The sequence below is a fragment of the Trachinotus anak genome, unplaced genomic scaffold, assembly GCF_046630095.1.
Source record: "Trachinotus anak isolate AG129_WGS33_773 ecotype Australia unplaced genomic scaffold, CSIRO_AGI_Tana_v1 ptg000014l, whole genome shotgun sequence".
NCBI lineage: Eukaryota > Metazoa > Chordata > Actinopteri > Carangiformes > Carangidae > Trachinotus > Trachinotus anak.
The window spans coordinates 21,855,198-21,876,059 of record NW_027273865.1 but is presented as its reverse complement, the minus strand read 5'-3'; the positions used below and the strand labels follow the sequence as shown (position 1 = coordinate 21,876,059).

Below are 20,862 nucleotides of genomic sequence, written 5' to 3'. Positions count from 1 at the left end.
TTATTACGCTTTTATATGGCTTTTGTTACAGATTAAACAAATGAGATATGATGTGTTAATTAGTAAGGCAGAAAGTGAAAAAAAAATTACCGTATACATGTATTTTAAGTGTGTGTTTGTCACATTGTCTTTCACTGGATCTCTTCATTGCCTTCTTTCCTCCTCCACATAATGAAAGTTACTCCCTTTCACCACCAAAACATCATGGGTCTGATATAGATACAGTTAATAATGAATCATGTTGCAGTCAGTATTCTGGTATTATAACTTTATACAAACTGAGTTGTCGGGAAACCAGATTCAGCGAGACAACACTGTTTCTACTGGGTGATCATGTGAATTCACAGGTCCAAGTTGAACAGAGCTGAAACACTTTTTAGAAACACTGATCTGTATTTATCAGTCACACTGGCTTCATTTGAAGTTTATGTGAGCAAACAGTCACATAAACGGGTGCAGGTGTGATTGCACCTTTAGTTTCCAGGGGGATCCTCTGTCTTTCTAGCCTGAATGCGCAGCTCTTTCCACTCACTTGATTCTCCACTGGCTCCTCTCTGCATTATTTCACCCAGTTCTTTTATTTTTATCTTTCTCTTGCTCACCACTTTAAATTATTCCTTCCCTTCTGACCTTTCCTTGGTTTTTTTGAGTTTCTGCATAAAACTCTCTGTGTTACTTTCTTCTGGACCTGCCTTCTTGAATTATTCTTTCCTTTTCTTCGTCCATCTGCAGCATGTGCTATCTCTTGAATCAATCATCATCTCTTTTGACTTCTTTATTTATATTTGTGTCGCAGCCTCCTGTACATTTCTAATCTGCCTCAGTCTTGCTCGCTAACATTGCCTACATTTTTCTCCCCCTCTTGTGTCCCAGAATCCAGCGCAGAAGTGATGGAGGTTGACCATGACAGGCAGCTGGTGTTCTGTGAGACCCTCTGTGTCTCATCTCTCAAAGCACTTTCACCTGGCCGGGGGAATGGGGGCGCCTGCAGCAGCACCGCCGCCGGTTTGGGTCTTCTGGGGGCAACACAGCCCAGTGATGAGCAGGTAGCAGCCAGGCTGTCTGCCCCTGTGGTGACCACTCAGCTGGACACCCGCAACATTGCCTTCGAGAGGTCAGACACAGTAATAATGTACAGTATAGTTTCCTGTAAACACATTTTTCCCGTTTTTGTGAATATTTAAGCAAATTTAGATGTTTAGTTAGAGAACTCCAACATAAAAACGTAAAATCTGAAACATCCCTTATCAAAGAGCATCTATGGGGTTTCTTTCTAGCATTTTGTTTCACCATGTTTCACAATCATGCATAAATGTGATTTTCTCGACCAGCACTAGCCTCACTGCAAAATCACACAATTTAGCCGCAGGACATGTTCTGCTCTGAGAGCCAGCTTGTTGAGTGGAGAAAATAACTCTTGCGTTGTTACTGATGTAATTTCTGTCCCTCTTTTACATGACCACAGCTGAGTGGAACAAATCCAGCCTCATTCTCTGGTGGCTGTCAAAATACATTTCACAAACTGCAGGAAACAACTAATAACAGCAGCAGTAGAGGGGGAAGTGGAGAGAACAAAACTCAAGTTGAACTAATTGTTGAACAGTCATGTTAGTGATATGTCTACAACAGAGCCAACCTGAGGAAATGTCCCTGTAATGAAAGTCCATTAAACTACTGATTAATTCTAAAATCCTGATGTAGTTTAAAGATGAACTAAGAAGCTTTTGAAAAAAATTAAAATCTTCCACTTATAAATGAAAAGTTGAATTCAGAAACACACTATTGCTCAATTACATACACTCTGGGGGTTTCCTGCTACATGTATATTTATTCTTGTATGACCAGTAGCTCAAGCTGATGTTTGCGGTTTCTAAAGTTAGCAAAAAGTTTAGCATTGAACTTTCTTCTTTTCTATTTTCTGATCTTTTAAACACCTGTCCAGGGACTAGAGAGCTAATTAGATGTACAAGCTAACTTTTCCTCATTTACACTTTTCCTTTTGTCTGTCTAAAAGAGAATAGCACAGTCCCCGACAGGAATAAGTATGATGTGAAGGTAGTGAGGAACAAATTAGCTTCAGGCTGTGTGAATCACGCTCAGACCACTTCACAAAAACTCAACTCTCCAGTGCAAGTGCAATGCAACGGTGAACATGGAGATGGAGAGGCAGATAGCGGAACGAAAAGACATGAGAGAGGCAGACAACATACAAAGCTGACAGGAGGGAAACGGAAAAGAATGGAGAAAAGCAGCAGACGTAAACGGGATGAGCAGGTGGCTTGTGTGCAGTCAATTTACGAGCTGCTTAATATGCTAATGGTTCAGTTTTATATCTCAGTTTCACATAAAGCGACATGATGCAGAGATGTAAAGGAGGTGAAAAGGGAGGAGAGTTGGCCTGGGTGAGGGCACAGAGGACAAATCTCATCTTATTCTGGTCAGGCGGTGAGATAAGACTGATGTGACAGAGAGAAAGAGAGAGGGATGACAGAACAAGGGATGTTTTGGACAGAGAGGGATGGAGGCGAGAAAATGGCAAAGAGAAGGATGAAAGGGCGATAAAATAAATAGGATGCAGGAAGGGATTTGAAGGAGGAGGGATGAGGGAGGGAGATGAGACAACTTGCAGTGAGAAGAGAGGAGAGAGAGATGAATGGGACACAAGAGTATTGGGGAGAAAGTGCTATACGTAAGCTAAAACAGGAGGAGTCTGTGGTTTTGGAGGCAGGAGGAGTCAGGGGAAGGAAAATAGACTGACCCAGTGATAGATAGAGAGCAGGAGACAGGAAGTGAATGTTAACAGATAAAAAGTGAGTGAGCAAGAAGGCGGAGAGGATAACGACTCAGCGAAGTGAGCAAGGAGAGGTAGCAGATTGTGGGGGGGGTGTAATCATCTCCCTGTCAGACTTGTACCTCAGTGTCACCTCTGTGCATTTTCCTTGGTCAGCACTCCTCTCTACATGCCAATAATCTATTTATGATGCTTCAGAGCAAACCACTTTGTCAAGCACCCAAGACAAGACATCAACCTCTGGACTTAACACGTCTTTATGCAGCCAGGCACAAAAACTACAGCACTGCAGTTTTGCTGTTTTAAGGTTGACTAAACAAGTAGAAAGTTTACTGAGCCCCAGGTAAGTGAGCTGCAATGTAACCTCAGACATCAGACAGAGGCATACGGTTATGTGAAATTGGATTAGTTGGAGGACAAGAGGGTCCACAGCCAAGCCAGTGGCGCAGTGAGGCTGTATTTAGGCACAGTGCATTATGAAAGTCTTCTGCGCCCACCTGGGACGTTCAAATGCCTCTTCAAGATGTTTCCTCTGGCTACAGGACTGAGTTTGGTCATTAAAAAAAAATATTGGACAAATTTAAAATTTTAGCACGATGGTGATGCGAGATGAAAAGTCAGAGGATTACCACGTTAGTATAAACCATCCTGAGCGGGACATGATTGTCTGCACAAGGTTTCATGGCAATCCACCCAATAGTTTTAGAGATAATTCAGTCTGGACCAAAGTGGTGAACCGACCATCCAGCTGACATCATTCCAAGAGCCATACCACTAACATGGCTAAAAATCCTACAAAAAACTTTCTCCCAAAATTGTCACATATTGAAAAATACCTAATCTTATTTCAAATATTACTATTTGTTAAGAAATAGGGGGACTCATTCTGTAAAGCTCACTTTCTGTTGTTTGGTCCAGAAGGAGTTCAGTGATGTGAATAGATCATGAAGATGGGATACGCCTCACTAACTCCTGGGCAGACTCCCTAATTGCACACCGAACAGCTGATCTACACTGACAACAAACAAGGACAATGGCTGCACTGTTTTAAGGCTGTATATTAAAGAGAAAAACCAGAGCCTGTGTCTTGCAATTTAAGGGGGGGATCGTGGATTTTACTCTCCAGTGTCCAGCTGAGATTGAAAGCATATGTCGACTGGCACAGAGTCGGGCACACAGAGAACTGATCCGAAATGTGCTGAATCTGTGTTGCAGGAACAAGACGGGTATCCTGGGCTGGAGGAGTGAGAAGACTGAAACAGTGAATGGATATGAAGCCAAGGTAGAGAACAGGCTGCGCAGACAGCTCCCAGATCTCTCACACTGTCCAGAGAAACCACTGCTGTCAGAGCTCACTTTGATATTTCCTGGAAGTCCACTTCACTTGAAGAGTTTAATTTCCCGAATGAATCATTCCCAAAGTTATTTTAAAACCGCTGCTTTAGACACTGGAGGACATAACCTCCTACATTTTTAAATAATGGCAGATAGATTTCAGGAACCTGTCATTTAAAGATGATTCCTTTTCTTTAAGTACAACAGTTCAGCATGAATCTTTTCCCCTCAGAGGAGGAAAATTCAGCAGCATATACAACACCAGGTGGCCTCTCAAATCAAGTTAAAAAAAGAAGTCTATCTATCATAGGCACATGCATTACCTTGACCCCATTTGTTTTCTTGACCCCCTGAAGGGATCGATGGGAGACAAGTGTAAGACACCGAGGACCATCTGTCACTAGTGGTTTAAAAGCACTTCAGACAGGCTCTGCAGTAAAAATACTTATGCCTGAAAAGCATCTATTTTCTGCATCATTGATTTAGAGTCACAAACGTAAACAGGCAACTCCTGTTGAGCATCTGTCCTCCCGGACAGACGCTTTTTACCTCTTCCTTTCCCTTATCTGCCGTCCAGCGTAAACTCAGAGTCAGCGTCCTGCTCAATTTTTAATCAGTATTTTCTTTTTATGGTCACTAGTGAGGAATCCCAGTGTTGTGCTGTGGACTGTAACTTGAAGAGGCTGGCTCGTATCCTGCAGATGTGGAGTTAGCGGTATAATGCTACATAAAATACATAAAATTCTCCAACATCAGTCTAATGGTGTCTCTTTTGGGGTCCTGACCCTGTGTCCTCTTAAACGACTTAAAAACATACCTAAGATTATTGTTTCACTTTGCTATGTCATGACTTTTCCTAATTTTCTGAGAACTGTTTTGGCTGTCTGGATGTAGACCCAGAATAACCTCGGCTGTAACATGTGGTTTGGTACAATGGATTTCCATTTGCTCCATGTCTGTGATTGGTTTCACTGTACTTGCGATAAAACACACCGCATCCCAAATCCCAAATAAGTCTTTAAGGATTTATGAGTGTTACAGCAGTTTGCAGATAAGAGGTCTAGCACGGAGTTTGACCTCTCTGGGGTCTAATTGAGTAACATCACTGTGTATAGATAACATACTGTACATTTCCTTGTCTGTGAATGACTCTTAGGCTTTTACTTGTCTACATATTGTTCAATTTTAATTATATCAGAAAAAAATAAAAAAAATTTAAAGGCAAAAAAATTTTGTAGGATGGAAGAAAAGTGAATAAAGGGGCACGGCCTCCTTCTGTTTCAGGTGTATGCAGCATCCAACGTGGAGCTGATCACCAGGACCAGAAGTGACCATCTGTCCGACCAGAACAAGAACAAGACAAAAGGTAAGTAGCTTCGTTTTGACAACTGCACTTGACCACCAAGTGAGCATTATGCATCATCAACTCTTAGACCATTAAGATGATATTTATGTGCGGTTGCATCACAGCTGCAGCAGCTGAATTTCTCCATTATCACAGCTGTGCCGCTGTAACTTCCAGCCTAAGTGCTACGACATGTCTGATGAAAGAGTCACTGATGAGCAATCCCTCTCACCTGAGCCGAATGAGCTCACCCCGAGGCTCCGGCTAACAGCCTGCAACGTTCACTCTGTGGATCTGTCTCATTTTCTGGTTCAGATCATAAATCAAACAGGATTAGCAGGCCTCCCTCCCCTGAATTGTCACTGTCAGACAGGATCAACCATCACACACTCCTCTGAGAGCCCATCTCTCCCGGGTCACAATCCCCATCTGCTCTCTGTTAATATGTAGGAGGTGTTCTTGGAAGCGCTTCTGACTCCTGAATGAGTGACTCACTCCTTTTGCCCTTCCCTTGTGCTACTTTTCATTATTTTGTTAACACTGTAAAAAGCTGAAAGCATATCTTAAGTCGGAACCATACCTACTTGAGTCAAACAGCAGATTCCAAAGGTCTAATGTGGACACCTATAAACCACACTATAACACTGCTGACACTGACAATAACTGGCGGATCTTTGCATTGCTTTTAGCACTCGTGCATTTTGTGGTTAGTGAGGACAACCACAGCACTGATACTGCCTGAAAATACAAGCCACGCACTAATAAGCTGCTTACATCTCTCATATCTAAAGGAGCAGCGGCTGCTGATATTCCCATGCGTTATAAAAATGAAGGGTACCATCACTGTGGGTGCTTCTAAGGACGCTTAAATCTTATTTTCTCAGTCACCTTCTTGCTCATCCCACATGGACAGTTTTGATTGTTTCCCATGACATGAAATTTCAGTTTTTATTTTTAACTGCCCTCTCCTCTGGGAAACCAGGATCTGGTTAAAGCTCCAAGGGTTGTTTGATCACTGTCAATCCAGTCTGATCAAATTATACCAAGACTGTCCTCATGAAGCAGATAAGATGAGTTTTTGCATTAATACCTTCAATCATTTTTACCTAAAGATTTTTTTTTTTTTTTTACTTTGATTGTTGCCTATTTAGTCATGAATATTAATTTCTATATGGAAGATTTAAAGTTTTCAGAGACTTCAGGATCCAAAGAAGAACATGTTGTGAAGAATTGTGTATTAAACATCACATAGCTGCTGCTTGTTTAACAAACTCCTAACTCAGTAGCTTTTCACTGAAAACAGAAATCTCTGTTTTTTTAAGCATATGCAGCCTAATTGTGGCATTAATTTGCAGTTTTCCTTGATTCAGCCTTTTAATATTGTGCACACTCAGACACTGTGGATTAAAATTTAAGTTTAGCTGTAGAAAGAGAGTATTGGGAGTAGAGATGTACAATGACATGCATACCAGGAAATTTACTGACTATAAAAAAATTTAATTTTTAGGCTTGTTCCCACATAAAAGCATTTTTCGTGTCACTTTGATTCATTTTAGTTGATGACAATATGGCTTTGCTCATTTAAGCTCAGATTCTTAGCAGATCATAAGACCACAACACAAAAGCCTGATTAAAATGCAAGAAGTTATCTTAAGCAAAACACTATAGAGCAAAATGACACAGCAGACAGTTGTGGTGGAGAGAAATTAGCTGATCTCATCTCCTGATGAATTGGCACCAGCTTTCCAGGTCTTAAGTCATCTGTAGTGTAGAATTTGCAAAACTCATACGAACAGGACTGAGACATTGTGATGGCGTAACTGCGTCCTCTCAGTGCAGCTCATCACTGCTGTGTGTCTCTGAGCAGGTGGGAAGACTCCACTGCAGAACTTCCTTGGTATCGCGGAGCAACACATGGGGCCTAACAACGGGGTGAGTCAGAAGTTTACTTAGATGTCAACACTTAAAAAGCTAGGGATTCCAATTTTGGGGATTTTCACACGGTCTTTTGTTGTTAAATGAAAACAATTGCATTTACTCAGTGGGTTGAGTAAAGGTCATAAAACCACTTAAAAACTGATCTGATAAATTAAAAAACAACTTGTGGTTAGTCCGTTTTTTCTGGTTTCCCAAAATGTTTTTGAGATTTTGGAGGAAGAAGGTTTTCAAATTAAAACAGCAGTATATATTATACAAATGTTTTGCTGGTGGGCTGGAGAGGTATTTGTGGACAGTCTTTATAATTACCCTGTGAATAGCCAACACAGTGATAATAGTAATCACAATCAGCACTGTGACAATTGCCCTTGTGAGTGAATTATCATCTTCATTAATAGCATCATAACCATGGCCTCCCCTCTTTGGATGGACAGTGAGTGTATGAATCCCGGCTGCTGGGTCCGCTGTGTCAACAGGAGAGCATGCCTGCAGAGTAAAACAATCACTCAGCAGCTTCAGTCTGTTCTCAAATATTGATTATGTTTTTTAATTTGTTTCTGCTGGAAAGCATCGATGACTCATACCTCCCTCCTAACCCTCTTTCTGTATTCTGTCTTTTTACTCGTTTCACCCTCATTGTTGCCTCTGCTCTTTTCAATACTCCAGACCAATGTTTGCTCAGCAGAAGCTTTTTGTAGTTTGATGTTTGCTCTGCAGATATTTTGTGCAAGTGTAAAGCTGTTTGGTTTGGTTTTGGTAAAGAGACAGTGACAGATTTGTTAAAGTCACACTCAAGAGGTAACAAATGAGGAACTAATTTGCACAGTGACCCAAGAGATGCATCAACAGTAGTGATGTAAAATACTGGAGTAAAAGAACTGCTTTGTCACTTGTTCTCAATTTTGGACTGGAGAGGAAAGCTTTCTCTTTCACTGAGCTGTTGAAAATGTCAGGAGGTAAGAGGAAAGCCTTGAAATCCACAGCGGGTGGTGAGTTTCTTTTGTGACATAGAAAAGAATAACAAAGAAGTTTAAGGTTTAAGGCCAAAAATTGTTGCACTTTGTAAAGTAGTCTTTAAGTCAGTGGTATTAATTGACAGTGCTTTTCCCTGCAGGTTTTAGTGCTAATGAGTAAAAGCCTTACTGTCTTTGTCAACGGGTAGTAATATAGGGAGTATTTCAAAATCATTTTATTCATTATTTACTATCTGCAGGCCCTGGTGACCCAGATGTCGAGTCCTGCGGTGACCAACCCCGCAGCACTGACGGCTGAGGAATACTTCAACCCCGGCTTGTCACCGACTCAGAGGGACATCGGCCACCCGTGCCAGCTCACCACCAAGACCCAGAGGTGACACAGGCTGACAGGAAAACAGACAGGCAGCCATGCATACAGTGAAGTCACCCTTCAAACATACCGCCAAGTGCCAGAGCTGACAAACTGATGGACGCAGAAAAGAGACACACACACACACACACACACAAAGAGGCAGAGTAAAATCAGCCGTCCATGACAGCTGACCACCACGCTCCTGAGGTGAAAGACAGTGAAAGTGGGCAATAAACAAACACCCACACATGCACACACACACCGTCACATTTCCGGAGTAGATTTTTACAAAACTGGAGGAGACAGACAATTAGAAACAGTCTGTCTCTGCAGTCTATCACACAGCTCTGGCTGGATGACTCATGACAAATCATCTTTACTTCAAGATTAAAGAAAAAAAAACAAATGAAAATGAAGGAAACCTGCAGTGTCCCTGAGAGACTGTGAGAAAGAGGCAAAAAATATGAAATCAAAGAGGCACTTAAAGAGGACCTTTTATACTTTTTCTTATTCCCTGTCCTATATATAATGTCACAGTCAGGTGGCCAACATTTCAAATAATAAATAGAACATATTTAGAACTAATCCCTGTGAGACAAAGGTCAGACGTCTGTCTGCGCTGAACTCTAGGTTTCCAACCACAGTAGTAGAGTGGTATTAGCAGCATTTAATGTACCCAAGCACACAAATAACCAACAATGCAGGTTTACTATACAGTCATTTGGTGAAAGCAGAATATTTTATTAGCAGCACTCTTTTTAGTATTTCCTGACAGCAGGGGCATTTTGGTGCATGTCCCACACTTGTAACTATTTACAGTGGCATATACAGAAAAAGATAAAATGTGGATTGCGTTAGAAAGATTAAATGAAGTGTTATGTCACACAAGAGGCAGATAATATGTATAATATTTACCAGAGATGTCCTGCTGTAATCTTTGTTGCTCCAAATGTTGGTGCTGTCTCTCAGATTTTGGATCAGATTCAAACTCGTATGTACACGGATGGATCTGAGAATTTGCCATATCCAATTAATTTTGTAATGCTCGTTAGTTGTAGTTACTAATTACGTAGTTTTACAGTTTGCTTCATGAACCTCGAGAATGGTAAGCAGATGAAGAAGTGCTCACAAACGCTGGGTGCTGCAGCTCGGCAGGTTTCCAGGGTCAAACAGAAGAAAGTGGGCCTTAAGGGAGGGGGGGGGGCAAAAAGAGCCCAGCTCAACTGAGGGGCTGGTGAACAGGCATTTTTTTGAAACTGTGAATTATGCTAAGCTACTGTAGTGGAGTCCCAGGATTAATATAAATATGCTATTTATTGTAACGTAGCTAGTTTTTTTTTATTTTAATGTCACGCCCATTAGTCACATTGTCAGTCTCATGGATGAAGCCAACAACAGTCTCTCTCTTCCACCTGCCAACTTGCTGTCCAGTCATCTGCCCCGTTTTCCTCTAACTGACTCTCAGCCTGTCTGTAATTTTCTGCAGTCAGTTTCATTGTTGTTCAGCAGTTAATAAAAAGTGACGGAGCATCATGAGGATGAAGTCTTTAAGGTTGCAGAGCTGCCTCTTAATCCTGTATTCATTATTGACAAGTTAAAATGTAAGCATTGATTGGTCCAATTTGAACACGAGTCAGCGGCTTGTGGACAGACTTTGTTAGTGATGTAATCAATGTCTTTGTGTTCCTGTTGCAGAGAACTAATTGCTTGAATGAGGGCATAAATTGCTTTCATACTTAAGTCAGAATTGTATTTGGTAATATTCATCAACAAACTCTTCCTATAGCTTACCAGTGTGTTCACAGACTGTGTTTTTGTGCGTGTGTTGATTTCCAGGTTTAAAGCCAAGTTGTGGTTGTGTGAGTCCCATCCTCTGTCCCTGGCAGAACAAGTGGTGCCTATCATCGATCTCATGGCGATCTCGAACGCCCTGTTCGCCAAGCTGCGTGACTTCATCACTCTGCGCTTGCCGCCTGGCTTCCCTGTCAAGATCGGTGAGCGTGGGGAGAGTGAGATGGATGGAAGGATGAAGGGAGGGAGGTTGAAGTGATGGCTGGTTAAATAAAAGGGATGATGGGTAGTTAATGAGTAGATACAAAGATGGATGGAAAGAAATGAACAGAAAAGACAGCAAATTTGAAAATAAGGACACGCATCGTTAAGTGGATGACGAGACTGATACAAAGACACAATTAACAGATAACTGCAATAAAAATGTCATATTGGAAATTCCTCGTCTGTTTCTGTCCACCCCCTGCAGAGATCCCTCTCTACCACATCCTGAACGCCAGGATCACCTTCAGCAACCTGAACGGCTGTGAGGAGGGGACAGGTGTCCGTGCTGACAACGAGGTCGGGGTGGAGGGGGACGGACACAGAGACAACCCAGGGACGGACACCCCATCCCCGGGCAGTGACTCCTCCAGTGTGTCCAGCTCCAGCTCCACCAGTAAGACCACACACCCAACAGTGTTTCCTGTTCTATTATAGTGTCGTCTTTTCTTCTTTCTGCTTCCACAGCTGATGATTTGTATCAGTCTGTAGAACTTTGTAGTCTGTTTTTTTTTCTTGTAGCCTATAAATCTTCACTAACATTTACTGCATAACCTGGGCCGTACTTCAGATGACAAGCAGAATTTGCAGTCGCCTGATAGAGTTATGAGCCATGCTTATCACTGGCTTCAAATGCAAGGTTATGTCCGTCATGTTGTGTGTAAGATAATGGCTTACTTTCATCATCCTATTACTCGATCAGAAGCCCAGCAGCCATGGTTAAATATGCAGCCATGCGGAGGACAGATATAATTTATTGTGAAGGAACCTCTATACAAATTCTTGGTGTTATCTTGCGTAACTGTCCAACCTTGAGTTACATACACAGCTGAGCAGTGGATATATTACACCAACAATAGTGTTGAGGGATAATGACCCATCACAGCTTGTTTAAGTCTGGATTTCTCTTCCTTTCACTCAGGACTTGCTCTTTCCTTTGTCCTTTTCCGTGCTCCTCCTTCAGTCTGGTGTTTAGATAACACTCCTTCCCCATCTCTTGCCCTTTTGCTTTCCCCTGTGTGTTGTAGTGTCGTGTCGAGCCGGAGAGATTCCCCCATGTGTGTTTGAGCCCCCGCCTGGTTACACCATGCTAGGTGGCAAACAGAGAGACAGCATGAGGGAGGAGGAGGAGGACCTGCTGCAGTTCGCCATACAGCAGAGTCTGCTGGAGGCCGGCTCCGAGTACGATCAGGTGGGCTGACTGTAGACTCCTGAGACATTATGTTCTTTTTTTTTTTTGCTAAGCCCCAGCTTTTCTTTCTGTTCTTGACTGGCTCAAATGTAGTTTACAGTGATGATGGTGGCAGACGTAAAGCTACCACTCAATTTTTCCATCTTAATCAACTGTCACTGGCAGATTTTAACAGCTAGCTAATGTTAGCTAAGTTAGTAGCTGAACTATTCCTTTTTCTGTCTTACACTTTTTTCTCTCTTTTTGGTTTTTGGAAAGGCTAGAAAGAAAAAAAACACCCTCCCAAAATCTTTAAAATGACTGTAATCTATAGTTTAATAACGGCAATATCACAAATGATGCAGAAAATATGTGACAAAATGAAAAGGGTCTCTCACAGTGATGAACCTACATTAGCTGAATCTGCAGCTTCTCTCAGCTTCACAAGAGTTTTATAGTAATTTTCAGCTCATTGTTTGGCTGCTTAGCTGCTGGGTTCCCTCTAAGCGCTCTCATGGCGCTGTCTTCAGCCACAGCGACCAGCTGTTTTCAGAGAAAAAGTTCTGATAAACCCACTGCACCAAACGTCAGGTAAGGACTTGCTGGTGAACATGAAGCATTTAGCAGGTGAAAAGTGAGGTATTTTGCTCAGTAGCTGGTTGAGACCAAAAACAGAGCTATTACTGACATTTGGCAGATGGCCTGAAACACCCCTCTAAATGAATTAATTTAACTCCGTAACCGTGTGTTAACAAGAAACTGCTGATAAATTCACCCTATCAAGTTAAAAAGACCAGGTTAAAACCGAGTATATGGCTGCACTATGTGTGCTCAATTCACAAAATTGAAGATGTAGTTGAAACTGTTTTGAAACCACTGTAAACAACTACTTCCAATGGAAAGTAACTAAAACCTGCTGGAAAAGTTGCTAAATGTCACTAAGATGACGTAATACACGAATAAACATATTCTTGATGTTATTGTGTCATATTTGCATTCTGCATGGTGTCGGCTGGTTTCAGCCCTTTATCAATTTGCATAATGGCACAAACTGAAAATACGAAATAGTGACGGGAACACAGCCCATTAAGACAACATGTTAACCAGCAGTCACTTCCGACCGTTTCCAAGCTGCTGCTCTGCACTGTGAAAATCCTGATTTTATAACTGCAACATTGTCTGACAAAATAGTTGTGCTGTGACTTTGGCTTTATGTACCTGTAAAATGATCAGTCAGAAGGAAACTTAAAAGCGACAGAATATCTTTTTTATTTTGTCTCTCACTCAGCACACAGCCTCTGTCTGGGTAGCAAACTGTCACTTACTGAACAGAGGAGCAGATAACTGCGTTCACGGGGCTATTCTGGTGACTCAATGGAGTAGCAAAAGTTTGTCCAAAAAGTCTCTAGATCTGTTGTGGATCTGCTGTGAACACCCCCTGAGGATATAATAGAAAATGTTCATGTCAAATCGTTTTGAAAGAGCAACGGTCAGTGGGAGAAGTCTAACACTCGGCCGATCAATGGTGTAACAAACTTAAGTCTGTCACTCACTCAGTCACCTGTCCGGGATGTATTCAGTAATGTAGCACTGTACAGTGGAACAGTCCAGTTACAACTTTGTTTCTGCTGCCCCCAAGTGACTTAAAAAAAGCAGTTAATGCAGGTTTAAATGCAGAGTATCGCTCCTACTACAGCTCCCAGTTCTTAGCCTGCCATGCCTGGTGATGGTTGCTACGGTGTGATTGGGAAATGGCTGTTGCTAACAATCAATTATCCCACCTTTGATTGTGTTGAATATTGTAGCGTTTGCACCTGTACATGAATATGCTCCTATGTGACTCCTAGTGCAAAAATATTTAATTGAAGTTTTCAGGATCCAAGATTCACAGTCATGTTGTAATGTCACCAAATGTACACAATACTATCCCTATGGAATACCCAGTAAAAATTACAGCAATACATTTACCAATAAGTCAAGCAATACCAGACAAACAGACACAAAAAACGACCAAGTTTAAAATAAAAACAATCAATACTGAAGTAAAATCAATAAGTAGAATAAATTTCCAGTGATGTGAGGAGCCCAGACCCAAAATTGTCCATTCAATAACTGCCTCTGGATAGGTGCTGTTTTGAAATCCCAGAGATCTTGGTCCTGATTGTCCTTGGTCTTCTTTCAAAGGTACAGAAAGAGAAATATAAATAGGCCCAGTGAGACAGGCCAGAGAACATCCTCTGAGTTTTCTTAGCTTGGATACAGGTGAAGAATATAAAGGAGAAAGAGGCAAGGCCGCAGCTCAGGATTTGTGTCATACTTTGTACAGTCATGTCCAGCAGACTGCTGTCTGTACTGCTGCTTCAAACGATGATGAAAAAGGCGACGACACTTTCATTTACAGCTCTAATTCTGAAGCAAGGTAGGTGTTAAAAGATCGCACACACTGTAGAAAAACAAACTGGAGGTGTGGAGTTTGAAAGACGGGGATGCTTGCCAGACAGACGGGGTCTACTGCGGGGGTCTCTAACTCAGGCCCACTGGCCATGTTGCTCTCTCCTAGGGCGAGACACTTATAAAGATTCTGGTCTATTTGTTTTTTTAAGCTCTTAACAGCTTGTCTTTCCCCTTCCTCTTCCTCTGTACTGTCCTTTGTGTTTAGTAGAGTAATCCTGCTTGTATCCCTGGAGAAGAGCTGTCTTCTTGCCAATGAGACGGAAAGCAGGCACTTAAAGTCCACGGAAAACTAATGGGGTGTCCACTTCTTTTTAGTCAGACAGACACAGTTTAATGTCTGGTTCACTGTGGTAAATCAGACAGGTGTGGGTCCTTGCAAATGTGTTTATTTGACAAGTTGTGCAGTTAGATTTAGCTTGCTTTGTCAAACGTAAACAACCCTTTTGTCCTTCGATTTTGCAGCCTTGCCCCCAGGCTGGTAGTTTGAGACACCAGGTTTATGGAAAGATGCTTTTAAGCTGCATGTTGGGAAATGGATGCAGTGCTTTGAAGGTCTCAATATCTCAGCCTCTTTGACAGACAATAATGACATGTTCATTTTATTAGACGGATTTTGTGATTTTAGTCATTTCTTCTTTTCACTCTCAGACTTTGTAATAATAACTAAACTTCAAGTCTCTCTAACTTGATTTTCAGAGTGTGCTGAATTAAGACCAGGGGCCAGACAGAAGGTAGGAGCAGGGCCATATTAACCCACTTGTGGGCCCTACAGCAAAAATGGGCTGTGGGCTCCAACACATACATTACCCCTAACCCACTGTGTCCCTGAAACCAGCCAATATTTCTACACTGGAATACCACTCTGCATGATGTTTGCTGTATGTCAGTGAAGTTAGTGATTATTTGTTTAAACGGGTTTCACCATGTAAGCATAACATTAACTGAGATATTAAAGACTTTGTTGTGACATCATATAAAAACCACCAAACTTCTAACATTAATATTTACAGTTTGATAACAGTGTAGGAATGTTAAGCTTGATTTGAAAATATCTCTTATCAATATTAATAGCAGTATCAATCGTTGTGTTAATATTGGGCGAGTGCACTAAAGACAGCCAGAGTCAGGCACTATTTAGTTTACATTCAGTCAGTTCATAACTCTCAATCAAGCGCGCTGGCTGTCTCCGAGCTGTGTGGGACTGAGAGGTGCTTTAGCATACATTAACAGGAGAAAGCCTGTAGGGAGAGAGGATGCTCTCGTTTCACGTGCCTGTCTACGCTTCTGTCTGTGCACTTCCTGTGCCCCCGCTCTCTGACTTCCTGTGTGGCCTCCTCTTTGTGTCTAGGTGACCATCTGGGAGGCACTGACCAACAGCAAGCCAGGAACGCACCCCCTTTCCTGTGACCCGAGTCGCCTGGAGAGGTCAGACTTCAAATATCTTCCTCTCTGAAGACATTCACCTGTCTTCCTCTGTTGTGTTTCATTTTCATCCGCCCACTTCTGAAAATTATACATCACGTCCCTCTCCTCCATCCAAAGTCTAACCCCTCTGTGATCAGTAAATCAATGAGGGACTGCAGATAAACTTGGATTAAAGCACCGATTGTTAAAAATAAATGAGACTTTTATCTTCAAAAGAGCAAGAATCCTCAAGAAAACATAAATCTCCATGACTGTCAGGACAGAAGTGATATATCCTGTCATTCCTTCACCCATATTGTCTCTGACTTCCTCTCAACTCTGTTATGTATTGTTACTCTTCAGTGTCTTGCTCTCTTCCATTGTATTTTTTCCATCCTGCAGTTCTTTCCTTCCATCCCTGACTCACATCCTGTATTCCTGTCCTGTCCTCCCCTCCTCTGTTCTCTGATCCATCCTGCTATTCTCCCCTCATCTCCTATCTACTGTTCACTTCTGAGTGTGTCTGTGTTTGTGGAGAGAGACAGAGAGAGAGAGTGGGAGAGTGGGAGGATGAGAAAGTTTGCTGCTTTCACAGTCGACAGTGCTGCTGTTGACTTTAGCCTGTTATCTTCAGACTGTGTTTTCTCTCGCCGTCGTCCCTATTTGCAGATGAGAGGATGGATATACAGACGTTGCTACTGCAATGTTTACTTACGCCAAAGTTCTAATGTTAGAGGAAACTGGATGTTGAAACACTGTCGAGTGTGAAAAAACTAAAACTGAACTAAACATAATTTACTTTTATAGCAAATATGAGTAAACTTAAATACTTTTAAAAGTTTGTGCAATTTGGCAAGAAAATCCTTGACTCTTCTAACTAAAGTTATTCAAACCTGTCCTCTTTGTGTCAAGAGGTTTAGGAATTGTAAGTAATATTTAACTTCTGGGATGCACGGTGGTGAAAAATTTCTCCAACCTGCATGAGAAGCGAGCTCAGCCTCTGAATGTTGTAAACTATTAATAAAGGGCAGAGGATCCAGATTTATTTTTTAATGGTTGAATTTTATTTATTTATTTTTCAAGAACAACATGTAAAAATAGCACAAATACAACTTAGCTTCAGACCAATTAGCTTGACAAGCTCAGCATTTCATCACAGAAAATACAATCTAAAAAGCTGCGCCTTCACAGACAGCTACAACCACACTCCAGAGATTTATTTAGCTCATATTTACGTCTTTTACTTTATTATATGATTTGAAATAAAGAATGAATTCATTAGATTAAGAAATGGGACTATACTTTTGAAATTTTCTCCTACCTGACAGCTCCTAACAGGGATGCTGGATAAGAAAACAGACGTCCCTTTGTCAAGCATATACAGCCAAGGAGAGCTTCTGTTATCATCCAAGAGGAACAAACTATAACACGATTAAATAATGTAGTAGTATAACATATAGATAAATCAAACATGGCCTTAATGTTTATTAAGGAACCTAGTAATTATTATTTTAGATCTTTTAATCACACAGTAGGAATAAGAGGTGTTGGCTGTTCTTCTCCTTTTGATACTTTCATAACACAGTAAAAAAAAGGTTGTTAACACCATCTTCCCCAGTCTTCTGTTTTTTTCCCCCCACTTCTACACCCTGTAGATACCCAGTAATTACAGAAAACACTGCCTTATTCCCCATAGTCTTGTTTTCTTCCACTGTACCTACATTTATATACCAGGGGGAGCCAGTAAATATGTTATTTCTGCCTGATTCATACGGCAAATTGACACTGTAAATTGTAGGCTGCACTGTGAAGTGTTACCTGTGTCTGTCTCTTACTTATATAACCTCTTCAGTGCTACTGTGAAGACCGTTTTTATGACGTTCCAATTATCCAACTACAAATGTAAATTAAGTCAAAGCTAAAGAGTCAGATGTTTCTCATTTCTAAAAAGCAAAATCTGCCTTATTACAACATGAATTAATCATTGGTAAATAGTTCTTAGAACAATCCATCAGCTCTACTGCTGTAAATGAATAAACACTTTGCAGCTCTTCTCCAGAAGAGGTTGAATTGCCAGTTGGAGGGAAAGCACTTAAGAGATACCTAGGAACAAAAGTTGTCCTTGGTAAAGGTTTATGACATCAGTAAATGATTTATTAACCAATGATTATAAATTATGAACCCTGTCTAAACTGCATTTTATAATGTGTCACCATAAAAGTTCAATTAAATTCTGAACCTACTGTAGCCCTGTCTCACGCCTGTGCAGGGTCAGCAATGTGTCCACAGACTAACGTACTTCTACTCATGAAGGTATTTCAACCTGTGGTCTTCTGTCCTTTATCTCCCTCACTATTCCCCACCCTAGGACCCCGCAGCACAAGCCCCGCCCCCCCTCCAGCCTCTGCTCCACCCCTTCCAAAAAGCAGCCAACCACCTGCAGCTACGACGAGCAGCTGCGCATCGCCATGGAGATCTCAGCCCGGGAGCAGGAAGAGGCTGAGCTGCGGCGGCGGCAAGAGGAGGAGGAGCTGCAGCGCATCATCCAGCTGTCACTCATGGAGAAATGAGAGCTGAGTGGCCCAGCGGGGCGGAGGGTGGGGGTCTGAAGGGAGGGATCTGGACCAAGGACACATGGGAGAAAAGGGCAGGAAAGGCTACTTTAAGCACACTCTGTAAGTGGCTGGAAATAATCATCTTAGTGGTTTCATACGATCAAATCGCCTCCTCCTTTCTCTCCCATCGCCTTGACCAGACCTCTCCCACGAAGCCATATGGTGACACGGCTGTCCAGGCCTCAGACAGCCAGAGAGGGACACCACGTTTCCTCTTCCTGGTGCCACATGGTACTTTTCTTGACCAGTGCCAGTTTACAACCAACAATACATCCAATACAACAAGTTTAGAATGCCTCCTTGTATGAGTGTATTTCTGTCTGTTTGCAAGTGTGTGTATCTGTGTGTATGTGTGTGTGTGTGTGTGTGTGTGTGTGTGTTTTAAAACCAGCTCTCACACAGGGGTCGACAGGTCACCTTCTGTCCTGTTAAGGTAGTGTGTTAGGCCAACTCTCCGCTCCAGCACTAACACACACACTCTCTTTGTGAGTCCTTGTGCCACTGAGTTGTGTGGTTTTCAGTCTTAACTGTGATTGTGTGGGAGGAGCAGTGACGAGTCAGGGCCTGCGGCGTGGAGAATACTGTAACCTTCTTCATTAAAGGTTGGTCAAGTTGAGTTGAATGTCGACAAACCGTCTGACTTCCTCAGTTTTTAATGAGAAACGTTAAAGAAAAACTAAAAAAAAAACTAAAAAAACAAAACACAAAAAAAGGGACTGGTACATTTCTTTTTTTGATTTGCACAAAATCCAGATGTACTGTACTTAGCTTGTGGGTGGATCACATATATGACTGTTAATGGATGTAGATGACGAGTTTGAGCACAAAGTAAACTCAGGCCAGCTCTAGTTTTAGCCTGACGTTAGACTTGCAGCAGCACAGATATGACGAGACTACCGGATAAACACTTGGTGTGCCAACTATACTGTATGTGAAAGCCAATGAGTTTGTCACAGGCTTGTGTGTAATCCAAACAATAAAGGGACAACGCTTGTGGTCTGTAAGTGGATTGTGGAGTAGAAATGTAACTGAAAGAGATTTTCTGTATATTTGCATCTTCTCGCCTTTAATGAGCAGATGATTTCTGTGTTTCTGTGTAGTCACGGTACAGTGTGTGTACAATATTCCAGCATGGTCTGCACCCATATGAGGCTCGTATTGTCTGACTTCAAGTCCAGCCTGGAGACCTGCAATACCAGAGGAGGCGCTCGAGGGGACAATAAACCCTGGAAGAGTCACTGTAGAGGTGATCAGCAGCATCGTTAGGTTTTATTGCACCCAAAGAGCATCTTAGCTCCTCACCACAACATGCTGGAAACAAAAAGTGTAAAATCACCCGACAAAAAACAAAAGGATTTGAAAGATTGATCAAAGTTGTTCTAGTTCTCACAATTGTAAGTTACTTTTATTGCAGGGCTCAAGGCTATCCAAACCATGAGAAACATGTTTTGTTGCAAGAGACAGGAGGAGAGGACCAGCTTGTTTTTTTTTCTGTTTCTTTTTATATTATTTCTTTGAAAGAAATGTAAAACTTTCACACTCTAATATCAGCACAAACTGAGGGGAACCACCTCTCTGTCTCCTCTGTAATTCATAGTCAAGCTTGCCTGGTTCATAAAAAAAAAAAAGAAAAATTCATTTTTTTACTTTTTAAATAATGTTGCAGAAAAGAGACGCAGCCGAATGTTTTCATGGTGTATGCTGGGAGATGAATTCAGATAATGATTCAAATAAAGAAACATCTTTTGGAGCAGCAATGTAAGACTGGGTTATTTTGTAGCTGCAGCTTTCACATGATTTAAATCCCTAAACCTGCCCCCCCCCCGCGCCACCCTGAGTGCTAGCTGCAGCTTTGACTCCCAAGTTAGTTTTCTGGTTCTCTCCAATCTCTCCACTGAAGGACGGTGACAAAAGCAATTAATTTCTCACAAGATATGGAGAGCTGCAGCGTCAGTCAGCACCAGAGAGGGCTGGTCTGTTTTTAGCAGCTTCCACCTCCATCATCCTCCCTGTGACATGGATTCCCAGCGCCTCAGCCAGATCCAAGGGGGTTTTTAGCCTGTAGTTATTTTAGGCGTGACAGGAAGGAAAAGGACAGCTTAGAGACTCTGAACCCTTTAAGAAAGACCACTCAGTGCACCCAGGCTGCTTTCATGGTGGGTGGGAGAGAATAGGAAAAAGGAAATTATTTTCTATGTGTGCACAGCACTGTGCAGCCGCAACATCTCCCGTTGCTCTCACTCAGCCTGACATTATGAATAACATCAGGGCGGTGGAAGCAAGTGTGTGTGAAGCGAATCTGTAAAGAGCAGATATAAAAACACGCTGTGTGTGTGTGTGTGTGTCTGTCTGTCAGAGAGAGCTTCAGTATGCAAAGAGGACAGATGCCAATCTCAGCCATCACACCCAGGGAGACAAACACTCACTC

At 42.0% G+C, this 20,862-nt stretch overlaps 1 protein-coding gene across 3 annotated transcripts in view; it reads left to right on the top strand.

Moving 5' to 3' along the window:
• Nucleotides 1-20,184, top strand: part of ankrd13b (ankyrin repeat domain 13B) — a 46,178-nt gene extending 25,994 nt beyond the window's left edge. For 2 of the 3 annotated variants that reach the window (XM_071496489.1, XM_071496488.1), the window contains exons 7-16: nt 874-1,114; nt 4,007-4,073; nt 5,411-5,492; nt 7,339-7,403; nt 8,623-8,759; nt 10,575-10,732; nt 10,999-11,187; nt 11,819-11,982; nt 15,764-15,840; nt 18,188-20,184. In XM_071496489.1, the coding sequence (XP_071352590.1) occupies nt 874-1,114; nt 4,007-4,073; nt 5,411-5,492; nt 7,339-7,403; nt 8,623-8,759; nt 10,575-10,732; nt 10,999-11,187; nt 11,819-11,982; nt 15,764-15,840; nt 18,188-18,389 (1,382 nt within the window). In that variant the 3' untranslated portion in view covers nt 18,390-20,184. Of the gene's footprint in view, nt 1-873; nt 1,115-4,006; nt 4,074-5,410; nt 5,493-7,338; nt 7,404-8,622; nt 8,760-10,574; nt 10,733-10,998; nt 11,188-11,818; nt 11,983-15,111; nt 15,147-15,763; nt 15,841-18,187 lie in introns of all 3 variants that reach the window. The other variant, XR_011693456.1, reaches the window with a different exon arrangement.
• Nucleotides 20,185-20,862: the final 678 nt, after the last annotated feature.